The sequence below is a fragment of the Vipera ursinii genome, assembly GCF_947247035.1.
Source record: "Vipera ursinii genome assembly, chromosome: 1".
Taxonomy (NCBI): domain Eukaryota; kingdom Metazoa; phylum Chordata; class Lepidosauria; order Squamata; family Viperidae; genus Vipera; species Vipera ursinii.
This window is the reverse complement of record NC_139512.1, coordinates 113,016,148-113,037,825: the sequence shown is the minus strand read 5'-3', so window position 1 is coordinate 113,037,825 and position 21,678 is coordinate 113,016,148. Positions and strand designations below refer to the sequence as shown.

Below are 21,678 nucleotides of genomic sequence, written 5' to 3'. Positions count from 1 at the left end.
ACGCAAGCTCAAAATTTGAGAGAGAATTTTTATAAAATGTTTTATAGATGGCATTTAGATCTTAAAAAATTAGCTAGTATGTATCCGAATTACCAGCCCAAATGTTGGAGGTGTGGTGGTGAAGATGCAACGTACTTTCATATATGGTGGACCTGTAAAAAGGTTAAAGCTTTTTGGATTAAAATTTGGTGGAATATGCAGAAGATATTTAAGAAAAGGATAAAGTTTTGTCCGCAATTGTTTTTACTGGGCATTATTACTGATACTACTGTCGTGGACACTAAGCTGATGTTGAACTTAATTACGGCAGCAAGACTTTTAGTAGGGCAATACTGGAAGAAGGAAGAACTGCCGACTATAGAAGAATGGACTCTAAAAGTTTCTAACCTGGCGGAAATGGCAAAGATCTCAGCGTATTTGAAAGATCATTCGCAACAGAGATATATTGTGGAGTGGAAAAAATGGATTGATTACATCCAGAATAAATATGGGACTAAAAAGTTTCATTTAGCATTTGAATAAGTATTGATGCAATATTTATAGTGCTTGTAGTCATTTTATAAGAGTTAAAGTGCGATAGACTTAATAGCTTATTGTTGTTTGCATATGGTAGATTATGATTGTTTACATTTGGGGTGGGTTGGGAAGAGGGGAAGGGGGTGAGAGGGGTTTTGTTTTGTTAAAGATAAAATGTACTGAAAAACTTTTCAATAAAAAAAAACAAGACTTTTGTTAAATTCCAGTTGGTTTGTCATCTGCATTTCATTTTTTAATTTTAAAACCTCAACGAGTTTCTTTTGAAGATCCAGTGAAACATCCTTTTCTAACTAATTCTTTTGGTCTATCAGTTGTAAACCCAGTTTCAATACTATCTCCATCTTATGAAAATTTGTTCTAAAAATGACATTTCTTTGATAACATCCTTTGGACATGGTTTATCCATTAAAGCATCATCATTATGACACTATTGATATTATGGCCACTATTTTCTAATTCAGTTCTTGTCCTTCATTGTTTTTATTTTCTACTTAAAATCTTTAGTCCCCTCTTATGTCCAGTTTTTGAAATCATGAAATTATTTATCGGTATCATGTTCTATAATAACCAAAACAGGATCTATTTCCCACAAGAAGCTCTTTGTACTTTATAATTAATTCCAAAATCTTATTGTAAAAGGTTTGCTATTCCAATTTTATGTGTTACTTTCTAAGATCAAAATCATATTTAAATTTTTGCTGATTATTTCAGATAAGCTTATAATCAAAGCTTTCTTCTGTTTTTGGTTGAAAGGCAAATTTATGCTCCATTTTCAAACTTGTCTTTCTAATAGCTTAGAAGTAGTTAATCAGCAATTTCTGAAAGTGATTAGAAAGTGCTGTTTGCAAACTTAGTATTCTTTGAAAATCTCTGCTGCTATTCGGAGAAAGATGGCTAGTCCTGTTGTCTCCAGGTACTCAAGGCTGTGGAAAATCACTATCCTATGAGGTAGACAATTCAATATGGCACTTAGAATTGAGGACTGCTTCACCTCATGGAGTTACATCAAAGTGGCACTTCATCTAAGGTTCAGTCAAAATGAAGAACCGCTTTGATGTTTTGCATATATGTGATGATTGAGTCACACATGCAGATTGTAAAAGAAAAATGTATGCTGCAGTCAGTAAGTGATAAATGCATGTGCACCAGTCTTCAATAGGAAGAAAATGAGTATGTGTGTCCTAAAAATAGGGGGAATGTTTTGGGGTAAGTTCAGAACAGCCTTCCATAGCCTGGGCACTCAACTCAACTCCCAGAATTCCCCAGCCAACAAAGCCATTACTGCCAATGGTAGAACTGAAGCCCACACATATGGAAGTGGGCAAGTTTGGGAAAGGGTAATCTAGAGCAGGGGTCTTCAGACTTGGCCCTTTTATGACTTCTGGACTTCAACTCCCAGAATTCCTCAGCCATGTATGCTGGCTGAGGAATTCTGGGCATTGAAGTCCACAAATCATAAAAGGCCCAAATTTGAAGACTCCTGATCTAGTGAATAGTCAGGGTCTGTGAAGGAATGGTGAAACACAAAGAAAATAGTACATATGATGAACAGTACTTCAAAAGGAAGAGGTATCCCAAAGCACCCTTGAATCCCAATATGGGGTTGAAGGCAATAAAGAATTGGATAAAATATGCAAATGTCCATGCCATTTCCTGCAGAAGAGAAGAAAAGGAACAGACATTAGAATAGCATCTTCCCTTATTTCAAGTACATGGAATAGTAATGAGTTCCAGATGTATATCTTCTGGAAAATCTGATCTGGTTACTGCCACTTAGACAGAGCCATTTTCTATCCTGGCTGCTTTTTTAATGGATTGACAGATTTAACAGATTGAAAAGACCCACAGAAAAATTCACCAGACAAGATTGAGTATGCTTGTTTTTTTTAAAAGTGCAATATTTTGAGCTCACATCATTCCTGAAAATGATGGAAAAGGAGAGAAGTTTCTTTGCAAGTTGTTATAAGGATTTTTAAAAATTAATCAGGGAAAACAATCTTTTTATATAGTGACTATCAATACAAGAGACAATGGATGGTTGTAAGCACCAATGTTGGTGTGTATGTGGATCTGTTTGAGCTCATTAAAAATGTTGTTTTCAGTTTGCAATAGTGGCAACTATCTGTAGTTTGGATGGAGGAATGAGGGTGGAGGTTCATTCTTTAAGCTTTTGGGTTAAAGAACCAAGCTAGGTGTTATGTATGCAGGCATCTGCATAGCAACAGCCATTAGGGGGCGTTGGCCTGGACAGTTTCGGTGGGAAACCTAGGGCCAACCCCATTGGCTGTTAGCTTACCTGGCCAGGTATATAAGGAGGCCAGGTAGCCCTCATTCCTCAGTTCACTTCCCCTTCCAATAAAGAGCTGAACTCACACACCGGCTGGCGTCTCTCTTGCGTCAGACCCACTACACAATAGTGGCGACGAAGGTGGGATTGCTGCCGACCAAGAGCTGAAGTCACTGGGGAAATGCTCCGCGAGCTGAAGGGAAAGGCATTTTTCCTTCCCCCCACGACCGCCAGCCGAACCGGCAACGCCAAGCGCCACATCCACGACCAACTGCCGCCATGGCTAGAGCCGGACAACCCCGCGAATTCGAGACCCGCCGCCCCGAAACCTGGACCCGTTACCTGGCTCATGTTGAACTGTACATGCGGTTCAATCAGATATCGGAGGACGGTGCAAAGGCGGCCACCCTGCTCTGCCTTGGGGGACCAGCGCTGCTGGAAGTCACCGCGAACCTGTTCCCCCAGGAGGCCATCAACACCGTCGCGTACCGAGACCTCGTGGCCAGGCTCAACGCACATTTCAGGCCCCGGCGCTCCAATGTGGCCGCACTGTCACAATTCGAGAAAAGGGACCAGCGCCCCGACGAGACCGGCGCCGACTTCCTCGCCGCCCTATGGGAAGTTGCCATCGCTTGCAGGTTCACAAATTTGGAGGAGCGACTACGGGACCGGCTGATTTGCGGCCTACGCGACAGGCGGTTGCAGGAGCGCCTGTTCGAAAGAGAGGAGGTCTCTCTCCAGGAAGCCGAGGACGCCATCCTAGCCCACGAAGCGGCCTGCGGGGCCGTCCAAGCCTGCCAGGGAACCCGGCCCGGCAACCAGGCAACCAGCATCCACCAGCAAGGGGCCACAGAGGAGGACGACCTGAGCATCGACCTCCTCCAGCGGAAGTCGACCCCCGACCAGCGAGCCAGACGCCCAGACAGGCCCAGGCCTCCCAGCAACACTGCCGTTCCCCAGAGGTGCATAGGGTGTGGTGGGAACCACATGCGCAGCCTCTGCAAGTTCCGGTCCGCCACGTGCTGGGCCTGCAAGAAAACAGGCCACATAGCCGCCGTCTGCCGTAGCCGCCGCCACCGAGAGGAGATCCACGAGCTGCAGCCGGAGGAACCGCTGTTCGAAGGTACTGGGGCCCCCACCAAAACAAAAATTGGCTATGTCGAGAGCCGGCTGGCCATTAACCACACGGGTAGCCGCCGGCTGCTCAAACCCAAAATTAGATTAACAATCCGTTTGCAAGGTGTCCCTTGCAGCATGGAGCTTGACTCCGGATCAGCAGTCTCGATTATTTTGGATGAGACCCTTAACCACATAATTAGCCGGAGCAAGCAACGGATTAAATTACGGCCTACTAAATTAACCCTGACCGATTTTCAGAATTCGCCGGTCAAGGTGAAGGGGGAGGCCACCATTTCAGTGGGGTTTAAGGGTCGTGAAGGGCACCTGGACGTTGTAGTGGTAGAGGGCCGCAGAGCCAGCCTGGTCGGGCTGGACTGGTTTGAGGCCCTGGGAATCTCAGTATCCGGGATCCATCGGATCCAGGGGAACTCCGTTGAGGCCGTTTGCTGGGAGTTCGCCGACGTCTTCGACGGGTCATTAGGGAAGTACACCGGGGGCCCCATATCATTCAAGCTTAACTCGAACGTCTCCCCCGTTAGGGTCCGGCCGCGGCGAGTCCCGTTTGCGCTCAAACACAAAATCGAGCGCGAACTAGACAAGTTGGTGGCCCAGGGAATCTTAGAGCCTGTAGATGGAGGGGAGTGGGAAACCCCCATCGTGACCCCCCTCAAATCCAACGGGGAAATAAGGATCTGCGCCGACTATAAGTGCTCGGTGAACCGCGCCCTAAACCCACACGCTTACCCGGTTCCCGCGGTCAGCCACGTTCTCGCTTCCCTCCAAGGCGGCGCCATTTTTGCAAGGCTCGATCTTGCACAGGCGTACCAGCAACTCACGGTCACTAGGGAAACAGCTGACATCCAAACCATAGTAACCCATAGGGGGGTGTTCCGGGTGAACAGGCTGCAGTTTGGAGTCAGCGTTGCTCCCGGCCTTTTCCAGGAGGTTATGGAAAAGACACTCAAGTGCATTCCAGGAGTCTGCCCCTATTTTGATGACATCCTGATCGCAGGAGCATCAGCAGAGGAACTGGCAGGGAGGCTTAGGGAAGTGCTGGCAAGGCTGCGCACAGCTGGCCTCAAACTCAAAAAGGAAAAATGCAGCATAGGCGTTCCTTCCACAGAATTTTCGGGGTTCAGAGTAGACGCCAGGGGAATCCACCCCACAGAATCCAAGGTGAGGGCCATCAAACTAGCACCCACACCCAAGAACAAAGCAGAGCTTCAGGCATTCCTGGGTCTGCTGAATTTCTACCATACATTCCTCCCACACAAGGCAGCCATTGCTGAACCGCTCCACAGGCTGCTAGACAAACAGGCAACATGGGCCTGGACGGCCACCCATGATCAGAGCTTCAAGGCCCTGAAGGCATTGCTGTCGGACAAGTCCACAGTAACCCATTTCATCGAGTCCAAGCCCATTTGTATCGCCTGCGATGCATCCCCTTATGGTGTGGGCGCTGTCCTAAGCCACCTTGAGCCCAACAGGGCACAAGTCCCCATAGCATACTATTCTAGGACACTGTCTGGAGCAGAAAGAAACTACGCCCAAATAGACAAAGAAGCCCTGGCAATCGTGGCAGGAATCAAGAAATTCCATGATTACTTATATGGCAGGGAGTTCACTGTCTTCACGGACCACAAACCACTCCTGGGCCTGTTCACCACAGAGAGGCAAACCCCCCAGATTCTGTCCCCCAGGATGCTCCGGTGGTCCATCTTCCTTGCAGCATACAATTGCAAGCTGGTGCACAAGCCAGGGAAGGAGATGGGCCACGCAGACGGTCTAAGTAGGCTCCCCTTAGACACACACGACCCAGACCCAGCACCAGCCACACAGATCCTAGCCCTGCAGGAACTACCCGAGTGTCCAGTTCTTGCCAAGGACATTGCCAGCCACACAGCCACAGACAACATCATGGGCAGGGTGCACTCATGGGTTTGCACAGGGTGGCAGGACAAATCCCTGGGACCAGAGTTTCAGGCCTATTTCATTAGATGCGATGAAATCTCCACACACAAAGGGTGCCTCCTTTGGGGTAGCAGGGTCATCATTCCACCCGCACTACGCGCCAGGGTATTGGACTCCTTACACGAAGGGCACCCGGGGGTGGTCAGGATGAAGGCACTGGCTAGAAGCTACCTCTGGTGGCCCGGGTTGGACAAGGAGGTTGAGGATCGGGTCAAGGACTGTTATACGTGCCAGAGATCCAGGCCAGAAGTGCCACATGCACCAGTACACCGGTGGGAGGCCACACACACGCCATGGTCCCGCATTCACATTGACTATGCGGGGCCATTCCAGGGTCAACTATTTTTAGTAGTGGTGGACAGTCACTCCAAGTGGTTAGACGTAGTCCCTGTCCCCAACATGACCTCGGGAAGGACAATCCAGGTGCTCAGAGCTCTCTTTGCCACACACGGCCTCCCCGACGTAATTGTGTCTGATAATGGGCCTCAGTTTACTGCTGCTGATTTCCAGGCATTCTTGAAGGCGAACTGGATTAGGCACGCCACCTCTGCGCCTTTCCATCCATCTACCAACGGGCAGGCCGAACAGATGGTAAGGACGACCAAAGACGCACTCCAGCGCATCATCAGCGGGGACTGGCACCACAGACTGGCCAAATTTTTACTAGCCCAACACACAACACCATGCGTGGCTACCGGCAAGAGCCCAGCAGAACTGCGATGGGGACGGCGCCTCATCACCAAGCTGGACCGCCTACACCCAGACCGGGTAGCAGCCGAAACCGGTAGGGCAACATCACCATCATCACCATCATCACCATCACCACCAGCATCACTACCATCACCATTGCCATCATCACCCACACACAGGGTCCTCAACCGGGGGGACCTGGTCTGGGCAAGGAACTATGGGGCTGGACATCCTTGGGTTCCGGGGACAGTGGTCGGGAAAACAGGACCCCTTTCGTACATTGTAGGGGTGGAGGGGGACAGACGCATAAGGCGACACATCGATCAGCTCAGAGGAAGAATCCCTGAGCACGTCACACACGCCCCTGAGCGCGTCACACACGCCCCTGAACTCAACGCACACGATCAACAGGAGGACCACACTCCAGGAGGGGTCAACCCAGCTGAGGACGTCACAGGGCAGGGACCAGAGGAGGAGGACTTCCTGATGCCGGCTCCTTGCAGCCCTGCACAAAGGCCTCAGGAACCCACGGTCCAAGTCCAGGGGCCAAGCACACCCAGACGATCCACCCGTCCACACAGGACACCAGCCTACCTGTCGGACTATGTGTGCAAGTGACCCTCACACAAGGACACCACTGTTTTTTTATATATATACTCATAGTTGCATGTTGTTGTTGTTATGTGGGTCTTCTCTAAGGGGGGAGGGGTGTTATGTATGCAGGCATCTGCATAGCAACAGCCATCAGGGGGCGTTGGCCTGGACAGTTTCGGTGGGAAACCTAGGGCCAACCCCACTGGCTGTTAGCTTACCTGGCCAGGTATATAAGGAGGCCAGGTAGCCCTCATTCCTCAGTTCACTTCCCCTTCCAATAAAGAGCTGAACTCACACACCGGCTGGCGTCTCTCATGCGTCGGACCCACTACACAATACTAGTCAACATCATCAGCAGAGTTTAGGGGATGTCAGGATTGGTGTTCTTCTGCTTATAAGCATTTTGTGTGGTCAGTAATTCTTGTGATGTTAAAGTCATGTCAGGTGAGAGTCACATCAGGTCAGGGTCCTGTGATGGGGAGGTCACATCAGGTCAGGGTCATTGGGAAGTGAAGTGCTTTTTGGGGGGGGACTTGCAAGGGTTGGTTGAAGGTTGGTGCTGTTGCGGGTTGGTTGTGTGGTTCGTTTGAATTCTCAGGGGTTCGTAGGCTGGTTGTAGATCGATGTGTCTATTGATGGAATTGTGAAGCTTTTGAAGCCTTGGTGGAGCAGTGGGCTAATGCCTCCTTAAGTAACACCAGCTGCCTGCAATTAGTGCAGGTTTGCATCCCACCAGGCTCAAGGTTGACTCAGCCTACCATCCTTCTGAGGTAGGTAAAATGAGGACCCAGATTGTTGGGGGCAATTAAGCTGACTTTGTAATAATGCCGCTTGGGGTGTGTGTGAAAGCCCTAATAAGCAGGCATATACATAGAATGAAGGCTACTGAAAAGCTTGTAAGCCGCCCTGAGTCTTCGGAGAAGGGCGGGATATAAATGGAATTTTAAAAAAAAGCTGAGGATCTGAGCAACCACCCCACTACACACAAAAGAAGCTGTGTCCAGACCCTCTTCAGAAGGGCCAAGACACACTGCAGCACCACAACACTAAGAAAAGCAGAAGAGAAAGGGCTGCCTGACATCTTTCTCCGCAATGGCTATCTAAAAAACTTCAGATTCCAACACACAGCAGCCAAACCACAATGCACCACACAGCCAACCACCATGCAAAAATGAACCCTACTATACACAAAGGGGGTGTCAGAAATGACAGCCAGAATTCCCCAGCCTCTAGGAATAGCAATAGCCCACAAACCCACAGCCTCACTCTGCCAGGAATTATCCAGAACCAAAGAAAAGATACAGAATGATGAAAGAAATAATGTAATTTACAAAACCAACTGTAACAATTGCAACCAATTCTATTGGAACAAACGTCATGTCAATTGAAAACCAGGTTCCATGGACACCAGCTGGCAGTTAAATGCCATGATCTCTACCCACATTGACACCACACAGCACCAATTTGATTGGAGCAATACAAGAATCATTGACCATGCACTCCACAAACAATTCCATCAATAGACACATCAATCTACAAACAGCCTATGAACCCCTGAGAATTCAAATCAACTGTACAACCAACCAGCAACAGCACTGACCTTCAACCAACCCATGGACATCCCCCCAACCAGCACTTCACCTCCCAATGACTCTGACCTGATGTGACCTCCCCATCACAGAACTCATCACAAGACCCTCCTCACTTGACACAATCCAAACCCAAGTCATCACAAGACCCCGATGTGACCCCTAGTTGACATGACTTCACCATCACAAGATCTACTGACTACCTGAAACCCTTACAAGCAGAAGAATACCAATAATGCCATTGCTAAACTCTGCTGAAGATGTTACCTAGCCTGTTAATGAAACGTTCAGAAACCAGCCCACAGGCTGAGAGAATGAACCTCCACCCTCGTTATTTTCAGTCACTGACATATTTATGTGATGTCAGGTGAAAATGTAGAATTTTTTTTAGCTTTGGTAAAGCCACAAAATTTCATCCATTTTTAATTAGGATGCTTGTCAATAGTGCATGGCAAATAAGGCTGGAAAATTCTTTTTTGCCATCATCTCTATTAGAAAAAAGTAAGTCCAACCTGATTTCCAATCCCTCTAGACCTTTTTTTAAAAAGAAAGATGAACCATAACGTTACATTTATGTTCAAGCCACCATCAATAATTTCTGAATCAAAGCCCTCAAAATCACTACTTGAGAAAACTGGATTGTAATTCTTGTACATTCTTAGTTCAACTGATGTCATTGTCCAACTCTATGCCTCCAACTTTCCCTATGCCTTCTACATGTTTATTTCCTTATACAAAAATTTAATGTCTTCTTCATAAAAGGCCTTTTGATAGCCAGTAATAGTTCATCTGGAAGCACTTTAGAATTGGGTGGCATTGACTTTCCTATTAACAATATCTGCATGCCAATTTTTATATGATCCTAAAATGGTTTAGCTTTTTCATTCCCTCTTAAGGAAATAAAATTCTAAACCTAGAAACCTACCGGGGGGGGGGGGGAAATCTCAGTATTTTTATATTTGGTATGGATTATTTAGGCTGAGTGCCAAAGAATTGAGGTCTTTGAACTGTGGTGCTGGAGAAGACTCCTGCGAGTCCCTTGGACTGCAAGGCGATCAAACTGGTCAGTCCTAGAGGAGATCAACCCTGACTGCTCTTTAGAAGGCCAGATCCTGAAGGTGAAACTCAAATACTTTGGGCACCTAATGAGAAGGAAGGACTCACTGGAGAAGAGCCTAATGCTGGGAAAGATTGAAGGCAATAGAAGAAGGGGACGACAGAGAATGAGGTGGCTGGATGGAGTCACTGAAGCAGTATGCGTGAGCTTAAATGGACTCCAGAAGATGGTAGACGACAGGAAGGCCTGGAGGAACGTTGTCCATCAGGTTGTGATGGGTCAGACACGACTTCGCAACTAACAACAACAACAAAATGGATTATTTGTATACTCACCCTCCAGAGTTTGTGGTGGAATATAAAGTACAATGAGTAAAGTTGAAAAGTTAGCCCTACAATCAGTGGAAATACTGTAGAAGGAAACAAGATGCATATAGTCATTAATTGTCCTTTTTAAACACAGAGGAGATATACAGAAACAGGAAGTATCAACCACACTCCTCAAATGTTTTGTATTTAACATTTTGGAAACATTATAATTGTACTTGGAAATCTCATCACACATTAAATCCCCAAACATGTACATGGCAGACACTGCCTGAATTGTGCCACTCAAACTGTGTTGACTCCATTAGAACCAATTGACTAAAATGCACTTGAATGAGTTAAAAAAATCTCTTATTATTCCTGGTGATAAGTGGACAATACTACCTTAATCTACTCAGGTTTATTTAGAAGAAAGCCCTGGTAAATCCAGTGAGACCCGCTTTTAAGTTTATGCATTCATTTATAAAGGGCACAGCTGCCCATCTTGTAAAACACAGCTCTGCGCAACTTACAAAAATATAAAACCTAAAGCAAGAGACAGGGCAAGCCACTATTAGAATATATAAAGAGATCAAACCGCACTACCTTCTAGCACTGATGATGTTACCTAGCTGGGTAATGAAATGTCTGCAAGAAAACTACTGACCTCGGAGATCACTAAGGACCCCATAGTTCCACCCTGAGTTAAAAACATTCTCTTCTATTGGAATCAGCTAAATAAAAGGTGATTTTCCTTCACACACAAAGGTGTTTGTGTGTGAATAGTCACAAAAAAAGAAGCATAGAGGCACAATAAGAAAAATGTGCTCTAGTTGCTGGCCAAAATCAGAGAAGAAAAAAAGGAGAAATTCCAGAGAGAGGAATTTAAGGGAGAACAATGTTTGTAAGAAGAAAACATTGTTATGTAATATTACTATTGAGTCTGCTAACAGAGTATAATAATAGTAGTCATTATAATAACTGTAATTAATGTAACAATATAGAAAATAGAATAAAATATAAAGTAGAGGCAATATAAAAACACAGATAAACTTGTAAGTTTCACATTTCACTTTTATATCTTGGGTTTCTTTCAAAATAAAATATCTCCCTAACCCTTAAAGGAAAATATTTTTTAAAAAAAACAGAAACCACTTGTTCAGAGTCCAGGGCTTTTGTGGTTCTTGAGACTCAGACTCAAGAGTCAATTTAATTGGAGACAGGTAAAAAAAATCATATGATAGAGGTCCCCTCTGAACTGCTGTAAGCAGTTATTGGTGGTGGCCACTAGCTTGTTTGGCTTCAAAAAACGGGTTGGACCAATTCATGGAAGTCATGCAAATAATGGCTATTAGCCTGGATGGCAGTCTGCCTGTCTGAAGGGAGACCAGTGGCTATCCTTGGTAGGTCATTGTGAGAATGCCCTCCTGAACTTGTTGGGCCAGAGGTGGGATCCAGCAGGCACCATTGATGCTCTTATGAATAAAGTAGTTTCAAAAAGAAAAGCAACTTCTGGCCAAGAGGGTGGAGCATCTTTTGCATTATTTTCCAGTCTTTCTTTCATGGCAATTTTCTTCCACTCTAATTTGATTATGGATGGTCCTGCCTATAGTATGGAGCACCAAATAATTGAGCAGTTGCAAGAGAAAGTGCGGTAGCCCCTCCGGCTCTCTTTGCACTGTTTAGGCGTAGCCTGCTTTTGAAGACGTGGATTTAGAATCAGGACACCTCCCTCCACCTTAAGTGTAGAGGGGTGTCTGTTTGCTCTGAGAAAGAAAAGAATTCCTCCTCATCCTCTGCAATGTTCTGCAGTTGCTGCCACTGCTCTTGTTCTCCCCTCCTCCTCTTCTTTATCTTTATCTTATTACTAATAAGACTGCAAGGGATATAAATTCTTCCATTCTCCACCATCCAGTCAGAATAGAAAAAGCTTCTTGGGTGAGAAGCGAAATGTCTTCAGGGAAAAACAAAGTCCAGTTGCCTCTTGGAAAAGCACCAAAAAGCTGAATGGATGAGAATTGCCATAGACACTTATTACTAATACGTCATAAGAGTTGTTATTAATCTGCACTGGCCTGGGCATTATGTAGAATGCATATATAATCTGTCCATGAACTCATGGTGGAAAAGATAGAGTCCAAAGATGATCCACAACTTTTTTATGATAGTTGTTTTTTTACACAAAAAAACCTTCATTTACAGTTAGCTAGAGGTAGGGGGGAAAATCAGATACTCACTGAAGAAAAAATATTTGTGCTGATAGTTATAAGGCATGTATTTCTTTTTCTGCAAACCCAACTGTAAAAGAAAGAAAGTCATGAAAAAACAAATATCCTTTACTAGATAATTATACATACATACATACATACATACATACATACATACATACATACATATATATATATATATATATATATATATAATCATAAGAGCTTAATATTTTATCAGCAACATATCGTCAGGGATCCAACATTTAACTTACTAATACATATTAAGTTCCTTTCTCTCTACCTCATTTTTCTAACCAATGATAAAAGGTATCATATGTTCTAAAACAAACTGAATCTTCTTTCTCTTTCATTTTCAATGTCAATCTATCCATTTCTGCACACTCTAAGATTTTTTAATTAACTCTTCCTCCATTGATAAATCTTCATTCTTCCAATGTTGAGCAAATACAATTCTTGCTGCAGTTAATATATGTAAAATTAAATATATACACTCTTTCTCATAATGTCCTACAATTACGTCTAACAAAAATAATTCTGGCTTAAAATCTATATGTTTTTTTAATCATTTTCTCTAACCATGTATGTATTCTTAACCAGAATCTTTTAGCTTTAGAGCATGTCCACCAAAGATGGTAATAAGTGCCTGTTTTTTGTTTACATTTCCAACAATTGCTTGATATATTTTTAAACATTTTTGCTAACCTCACTGGTGTTAAATGCCGTCTATAAAACAATTTATATAAATTTTCTTTGTACGCTACCACTTTTGCTATTTTAGAATTTCTTTCCCAAAGGCTTTGCCAGTTTTATATAATTATACTTTAAGGCTCCATTTTTATAACGTCTTTTTCAGCTGCTCTGTGAAATAAATACTCAGGCAAGAAAAAGGGAAGAAAAGTAAGATGCACACAACTGTCACATTAATAGACTGTAATTGTGCTAGTTAGAGTAGATTGTAGTCTTTATTTGCAAAGTTTCCAGATGCAGAAACAGATGGCAGAGTGAGGTGGCTTTTCAACTAAGTCCTACTATATAAATATGGAAAGAACATTCTTAACTTTAGATTTTTTTTAGCCAGGACAGGAAGAGGTATCTTTTGGTAGCAGAAACACTAGATAAAACTTTTACTAATCTTTCCATTAGTAGAAGGCCCCAAAGGAGAGCATTATTGATGGACCAGGATCTTCTGAGTTCAAAGTGCTCCATTGTCCCAATATCAGCTCTTCAGCCACACTATCCTATTGCTGGCACAATTAATGTGCTGACTGGTATCAGTAGGGGTGAATTAACAACAAAAAAGGAATCCAGAATCTTATCTAAAGAGGCAGCTTCTTCTTTTAGAGATTTTTATCCTCAGAGATAAAACATTTTCTATTTCAGCCTATGAGGCATAAGTAATTCTATATTTTCTTTGTTTTAGAGCGCAGTGGTTAGAATGCAGTACTGTAGGCTACTTCTGTTGACTGCTGGCTGCTGGCAGTTCAATTCTCACCGGCTCAGGATTGACTCAGCCTTCCATCCTTCTGAGGTCAGAAAAAAAACCTACAAGATTTTGAGTTCTAGTCTCTCCTTGGGCAAAGCCAACTGGGTGACCTTGACCAGTCACTTTCTCTCAGTCTTAAAAGGTGTATGGAAATTCACTTTTGTTGTGGCCATCTTATCCAGAAGAATTATACTGTGTTCAAATCTAAACATTGATAATAGAATGGCTAAACAGTTTCTGATCTGATCTGAAAGGCCAGGGTTCAGTAAAACCTGTTGCTTCTTACCTCCAAAGAAAGAGGTTCCCCTAATGAGAAAATAACGGGATGAGCTGCAATATCTGGGTCTTTCTGGAAACAGTTGGGTTTACAATGATGCTGGGAATGGCGCAAAGACCACCAATTAGCTGAAAGTCCCTGTAGAGGAAGAGTGAAAGAAAGCATTCAGGCACTTTTAAAAGATTACTTGACTATTTACTACAGTAGTATTCTGCTTTGAAGAGGCTACATAGAGTGTCAATTAGCCATAATAATAACTCTGCCATGGGAACCCAAGGACAAACTGGGTCCAGAGCTGATAACCTTTAGGCGGGCTGGAGAGTTGGGGAGAAAGCCCATGCTTTAAGCTAATTGGGGAATGTGCTTTATGACTGTTTATTGGGGGTGGGAATTGTATGTTGTTACTTTGTATCCAGGGGAGGGGAATTTAGTTTTTGGGTTCAACTATGTAGTGCCGATACTTTGTTTCCCAAATAAAAGATTCTTTAAGGAAAATAATGCCTCGAAGTTCTTTTGAAGGGTTTCATCTGCCGGAACCATGACATAGAGGAGATTCCACTGAACCTTTGAATCAAATTTTCAAACAAATTTGAGAGGTTGAATCAGCCGACTCCGAATTATCTTGGAGAGGTTCAAAAACAGTTTGAAGATTAAATGCAGCTTTGAAGAATCTCAAGCATTCATTGCATATTTGGACAAAACTGGGGGAATTTGAGTACTGTACTGAGCTCTCTGATATTAACTTTAAGTAGGTGGCAAAGGAGTTTTATCACCTTTTCAAACCCTGTCTATCAAAGCACTGGAAGATGTGCTGCTCTGCTGATTGTGTATTTAGAGAGAGTTGTCTAGGGAAAAAACAGAATACAAAATTGAGGACTAACTTTATTCTGCTCTGTCTCGCTTTTAATGAATCTTGCTCTTCCTTGCCTCCACACCATTTTATCATTATTCTTTTTTGACTCACCTGTAGATTTTTGTCCTTGTTAGATTTGTGTCCTGTATTTTCCTACCTTATTTATCACTAGCAGTTAATCAGACTTATTGATCAGGGAATTTTATCACTGGCATTTAATCAGGCTTATTGATCAGGGAATTTTATTACCAGGATTTAATCAGGCTTATCTTACAGTTGTATCAAAAACAGGTGAAGATAACACCTGGTATGCTAATTTTCATCTGATTTCATTGCTAATGTTGATACAAAGATTTTAATAGAAGTGTTGGCAAATAGATAGGAAATAGTTTGTTATTAAAATTGATCTAGCAGCGTTAATAAAAATTAGGCATGCAGCAGATAATATAGGATTAGTTGTAGATATAATAGACTAAAAATAAAGATCAACTTGTAATCATTATTAGATGCTGAAAAACTTTTGATAAAATACACAAGCAATATATATTTATTGTATTAAACAGATATGAAAATCCCTTGGAATTCATAAAACGAATTAAGATATTATATCTACATCTAAAGTAAAATGTAATGACATGTTTCTCCCACTTTCCCATTATTTAGAGAAATTAGACAAGGATGTGTCTATGGAGATTCTTAGTCATCCAGGTCATGGTTGTCTCAAAAATGCTTTTTCAAGAGCAACTGGACTTTCTATTTTTTTTCTTTGAAGATGTTTCGCTTCTCATCCAGTCAGAGGTCAAGAAGCTTCTTGGATGAGAAATGACTCTTGCTTTTTAATATCTACATTATTATTTCAATTAATATTTAATAATCAATTTATTTATGTATATTTAATAACTCTTCACTTGTGCTATTAGACAACATAGAATTAACTATGGAGTCCTGTATAACTCAGTCGAATACAAATCCCCATATTATTTTGTTTATTTCTAAACCTTATACAGTTATTTTAGTATTGATGCAAAACAGCAGAATATTCTATTAACTTGCCCAAATCAGAACTGATTCCAATAGGTGAAAATTGGGTTACCCATCTGCTAAATATCAGTTTCATATTTCCACCAAAGGCATTAAATATATGTATCAAAGAATACAACATGTAATATAAATAAAATTGGGTGTGTGTGTGTATTTCTTCAGATATCAATAGATGGGTGTCATTAAACCTTACCCTTTGGGAGAAAGATGAATGCTCCCAAAATGTATGTTATTCCAAGGTTAATTTATATTCTGAGAAGAATTCCAGTTTAAAAATCTATAAAATATTTTCAGAAAATAAATTTCTTCTTTAGAAAATTTTGATGGGCTTCTTTGATTCTAAGAATCTCTTTACAAAAAGGCCAACTTCCAATTAATGAGAGAGGATTCAGTTTTTAGAATCTGGAGCTATCATGCTGATTTATTGTCAAGCATTAAATCCTGAAAGCTAACAATTGGGGTTAATTTTCCAATTTGGGTAACCTTGGAATATACATATAAAGCACCTTTGGTTGGATGGACAGTATTAAGATCTAAATATACTCAAGTTCTGGTACCTCTGAAAACAATTACATTATTTAGAAATTTATGGAATGGAATGTCTACTTTAAAAAACTGACTGTTTTCCCCATGCCAGATTGACCTTATGGGGAAAGCCATCTTTAAAAATGAGGAGAAAGATGATGATATGGAAAAAATGGATGGAAACTGTCACACGCAAAGAATCAGGACTGTTATGTTCTTGGTTCAGTTAGGCATTGATGAGGCAGGGCGGTGAAACAGCAAGCATGTTTGTTAAGTAACAATAGAAGCAGCCCTAATGGCTGCTGAACAGTTATATATACTGTTCGCCTCTAGGCGGCAACCAATAGATTTAAAGCAACAATTCCCGCCCAAAACTTAGTTAACATCTTGGAGACAGGCAGTCTGGGTTGCAGCAACAAGAACTGTTAAGCAATCATTCACTTAAGTACAGCAATTAAGGACACTACATTGTGCAACTGATTTCAGCAATTAAGGCCAATACATTCCATCCCTTCCCCCTAGATAACTCATCCTCTCAAATGCTTGACCCTGTAATATGCTTCCCTAAGGTCCAGTTTTGTAAACACCTTCCCCTTGGCCAGATGGCCCAATAGGTCCTTCATCAAAGGTAGGGGATATTTGTTCTCGACGCAAACCCCATTGATGCCATGAAAGTCTACACACAGGCATAGGGATCCATCCTTCTTCTCCTTGAAGAGCACTGGAGCTGCAATCCGTGATCTTGCCAGTTGGATGAAACCCCTTGCCAAGTTCTTATCAATATATTGTCTCAGTTCCTTCATCTCCTTAGGCGTCATGGCATACATCTGAAGCTTTGGCAGTTTGGCCACTGGCAGGATGTCGATGGCACAATCGGTTGGCCAGTGAGGAGGTAGTGCATCACATTCATGCTTGCTGAACACCTCAGCAAGGTCGGCGTACACCTCTGGGAAGGGGTCCTTCCCCCTTGTGCTCTCCTGTTCTACGAGTGCCTCCCTGGATCTCTCTCTGCCCTTGTTTGCTTGTTCTTGGGCAGGTGGTCGGGAGCCAACACCAATCCGTAGCTTACAGTAGCCCCCTTCCCACCAAATCGTGGGACCCCTCTTATCTAGCCATGCTAGCCCCAAAATAACAGCCTCAGTCATGGATGGGACCACAATGAATCGGAGGACTTCCCAATGGGCCCCCATCTCTAGCCTTACTGGCTGTGTTATAAGGGTAACCAGTGTGCCTCCCAGGAGGGAACCATCCACCTGCTCAAACCAAATGGGTTTTGCCAGCTTCCTTACTCTGATTCCTGCCTCTGCCACCACAGATTTGCTGATTAGGCAACTGGTAGAACCAGAATCTATCAGGGCCCTGTACTCCCCACAATGCCCTGTTGTGAACTTGTCAAGCTGATGGGAATGACAAATGATCGTATGGGTTCACTCACCATTGGATCCTCCATCAGCTTGTCCTCACTGTCATGGGCCACCAGTTGGCATCGTGTGGCAGTAGTCGCCTCCTCCTCCTCCGGGATACCCCTTCGAGGGGTGGACCCCTCTGCCTGATGCACTGCCCACAGCTTCTCTCTGATCCACTTGGGTGTGGCCCCGGACTTCCCGGGAGTCCCTTGGTTGATGGAGACTGGGCACTCTGCTACCCAATGTCCCGGCTTGTTGCAACAAAAACATCTAATCGATGGCTGAGGTTTGACCCCAGGGAAACCCAAACCAGGACCCTGGGTCCTTCATCCATCATCCCTTGGTTTTTCTGTAGCTTTACACAAAGCTGGTTGTCCCTCCCCCTTTGCCTGGAATTCCTGCAGGCCTGCGTCCAGGTCCACCACCACATGAAACCAGTCCTGTACACAATTTGGGACACCTCGGAAGACACATGCATGGCGCAGGTTTCGGTCCAAACCAGCCTGGAAATGGTGGATCAACAAACGTTCAGGCCATGACCGTAGCCTACCGGCCACCCACCAGAATTCACACACATACTCGACTGTGGACTAACCCCACTGCTTCAGCGCCAGCAGTTCCCCTTCGGCCTGCTGGGTGCATGAGACGTCTTCAAAACGGGACTGCAGAGCATCCAGAAATAAACTGGCATCAGCCAGCGCTCTGGCATGGTCACTATATAGATCTGCTGCCCATTCCACAGCTTTGCCTTGTAGCTCTGCTATCGCCACAACCAATCCCCACTGGGATGGGTAAAAGCAGGCATATTGGTCCACATGGCTAATAACCTGGCAGAGAAACATAGCCAACCAATCTGGGTCTCCATCAAAGGTCACCTTCAATGGTGGACAACTCTAGGCCATCCCTTGACCCCATGGCCCCAAGGGCCAACCTGTACCGTGCAGAGTGTCCATCACAGGTGTAGAACACTGGGCCGAGGATCCATCCACTGGGACTGGTTGCCTGATAGGGGTTCTGCCTGGAGCCATCGGTGATCTGCCATCCCATGGTGACCACGATTGTCCTGTCTGTATGCCCTGGTTATGGGCCTCTGCCACCGGGGTATGAGTAGTGTGGCTGGCCCCTACCCTCAACCTTGGGCTAGCCAATTGGAACCAGGTTGGTCCCACCAGGTTGGTCCCTCCTGTTGGCTGACAGCTTCTGTGGCCACGAAGCTGTCTCAGATCCCGCCTCCACCCTTGGCCATAGGGGGGGATCCTGAACCCCAGCCTCACTAAACCAGTCTCTTAGCGCATCCAGCATGTATTGTCCAGGAGCCATAGAATAGCTCCAATCATCGTTGTCATCCTCAGTCAAATGCCTCTCTCTCCACTCCATCATGGGGCCTACCGGTGGTTTTCCTGGGCCAGTAGCCAAGCCAGTGACAGCTGAACTGTGCCACCATTCCCCTGAGGCCCCTGCATCCTATGCCACCCCTGCAGATGCCTGGGTATCTCTCACCAGACTTGCAGGTCGAGCCTCAAGCACTTTGGGCCACACCACTGGTTCACCACCTCCATTTCCCTCAGCAGGACTTGGTGCTACTACCTCAGCTGTCTCTCCTCCATCACCCAGAGGTGCCACCTCCTGTGTCCCTTCAGCCATTCCCTAAAGAAGCACAAGGGTAATGGGTAGGAACAAATAAAGCAGTGCTAACTTTTCTGTCAGAGTCCTTACCAGCCCTGGTTCCACAAATGATCAATGATGGTCAACAAGGTAGCTAGCTAGGTAGGAACATTCTGACCAGTGTTTATTAACAGCAATTAACAGCAAATAAAGTCAGCACTGGAAGTGACTTGCTCCCAGTGCCTTATATACAGGTGATCCCCTTAGCTCCAACCATCATCCAACCAGCCAGCATCCGGTGTCCGTCCCTAAAACCAGCATAGCTGGCCTCTGCCTCCCCCCTCCAGCATTGTCTCCAGCAGTCCAGCATGCAGCCAGGAGCCTCAGCTGCTCAGAGGTCAGGCAGAGGGATTCCCAGGCAAAGGGGAATTCCCTTTCCTTTCCCTTCCCTGAAGTGGCAAGCCCACAGGGCTTGACACAGGCAGCTTTTCACTAAAGTGAGTGAGTACTGACTTTGAATTCAGTAGTGATTTGACTACCGTGAAGCTTTTCTCATGGACGCTCATCCACTGCCAATGGGCCTTCTTGTCCAAGAACCAGTGTAATGGGTCTGCCACTGCAGCCTTATGAGGGAGGAAGGCATGATAAAAATTCAGCAGTCCCAAGAAATCCTGAAGTTCTCCCTTAGATTTAGGGTTGGGAGCCTGGTTGATTGCTTTACCTTTGAATCCCCTGGGTGAATGCCAGCGGCATCTATGCGGTAACCGAGGAACTCGGTTGAGTCTACCCCAATGTTGCACTTCTCCTTTTTCAGTTTCAGCCCTACTTTGCAGAACCACTGAAGGACAGCCTTGAGCCATTCTGCTAGTAGGAGGACTTGTACTTCCCTAAACTTGGGCTGAAGACATCAGCAAACCTTTGGCAGACTGCAGACAGGTCTTCCACTTGTGTCCTGTGAATTCCAGTTACTTGGATGCCCAAGGCATCAAACCAATCGAGGCTGATGAGGCTTTTGCATTGGCCTTCCACCACTATGACATCTAGTGGAGCCTCAAACCCCTTGAATTGCACCAGAAGTACGGCTTCACCTTTGACTGCTACACAGGAGTTTTGGAAGTCCATTAGCAATTGGTTAAATGGCTGGAGTTTGGCCCATCTGCCGCTGCGATTGCAAATGTGCCTGAATGTCCCTTGGGAAATTATAGACAGGGCTGACCCTGTGTCCAGTTCCATGTTGCATGGAACTCCCTGAAGCTTGACCTTGATTCTAAGCTTTTGCTTAAGGGGGCGATGGGCACCAGTGTGGAACATGCTCCTCCGGATGGAGCAAAAGCCTACTCGGTGTTGCCCCGGGGCCCTGGTACCTCTCCTGAATGCATCTTCTGGTGGACCATCCCTCTGGCGACCTCTGTATATGGCAGCGATGTGGCCTGGTTTGCCACACGCCTGGCACATTGCTGCTCAGAACCGGAATTCTCAGTGTCGATGGCGGCTTCCACAGCCCATGCATCTAGGGAAAGGAACTGCCTTCTCAGCTGGTCTCTGTCCCTTCTCTAGTTGCTTCCGCAGCTGATCAACTTCAAAGTCAAAATCAAAGTCTTCCGTATGCTCGGCGTCCTCGTGGTGGACGGCTGCTGGGCTGGGCATGCTCTTGGAGGGCCGCAATGCTTTAACAGCCCCTATGGTGGCTTCGTCAGCCATTACCTCCTTCCAGGCATCTTGTAATGAGAGGGTCTCCCTGGTGAGCAGCTTCTGCTAGAGCTCTCAGTTTGGCAGTCCACAGACTAAACGGTCCCTCAGTCTTTCCTCCAAGTCTGCAAAGTTGCAAAGCCTAGACGCCTGTAGGAGGGTGACTATGAACTTGGTTGCAGACTTGCCAGGCTGTTGCTCCCGCTGCTCATATGCATGCCTCCATGCTATGATGGATAATTTTGGCTCAAAGTGGTCCCAGAGCTTCTTCTTGAGATCCACATAGGTGACCGACTCGAGCGGAGCAGGGGCGACCAGGTTCTCGGCTATGTTGAAGGTAGCCAGGCCACACACACACAGGAGTGTTGTGGCCTTCAACCCATTTTCGCTAACCTGGTTAGCATGGAGGTAATTTTCGA

At 44.9% G+C, this 21,678-nt stretch overlaps 1 protein-coding gene across 1 annotated transcript in view; it reads right to left on the bottom strand.

The window, feature by feature from the left end:
- The window catches only part of LOC310631683 (acyl-CoA (8-3)-desaturase-like), a gene marked incomplete at both ends in the record, with an annotated part of 53,991 nt that overhangs the window by 8,331 nt on the left and 23,982 nt on the right, over positions 1 to 21,678 (bottom strand). The window contains 4 exons of the mRNA XM_083348339.1: positions 2,093 to 2,190; positions 10,180 to 10,253; positions 12,387 to 12,447; positions 14,150 to 14,278. Coding sequence (XP_083204465.1) covers positions 2,093 to 2,190; positions 10,180 to 10,253; positions 12,387 to 12,447; positions 14,150 to 14,278 — 362 coding nt within the window. The remainder of the gene's footprint in view (positions 1 to 2,092; positions 2,191 to 10,179; positions 10,254 to 12,386; positions 12,448 to 14,149; positions 14,279 to 21,678) is intronic.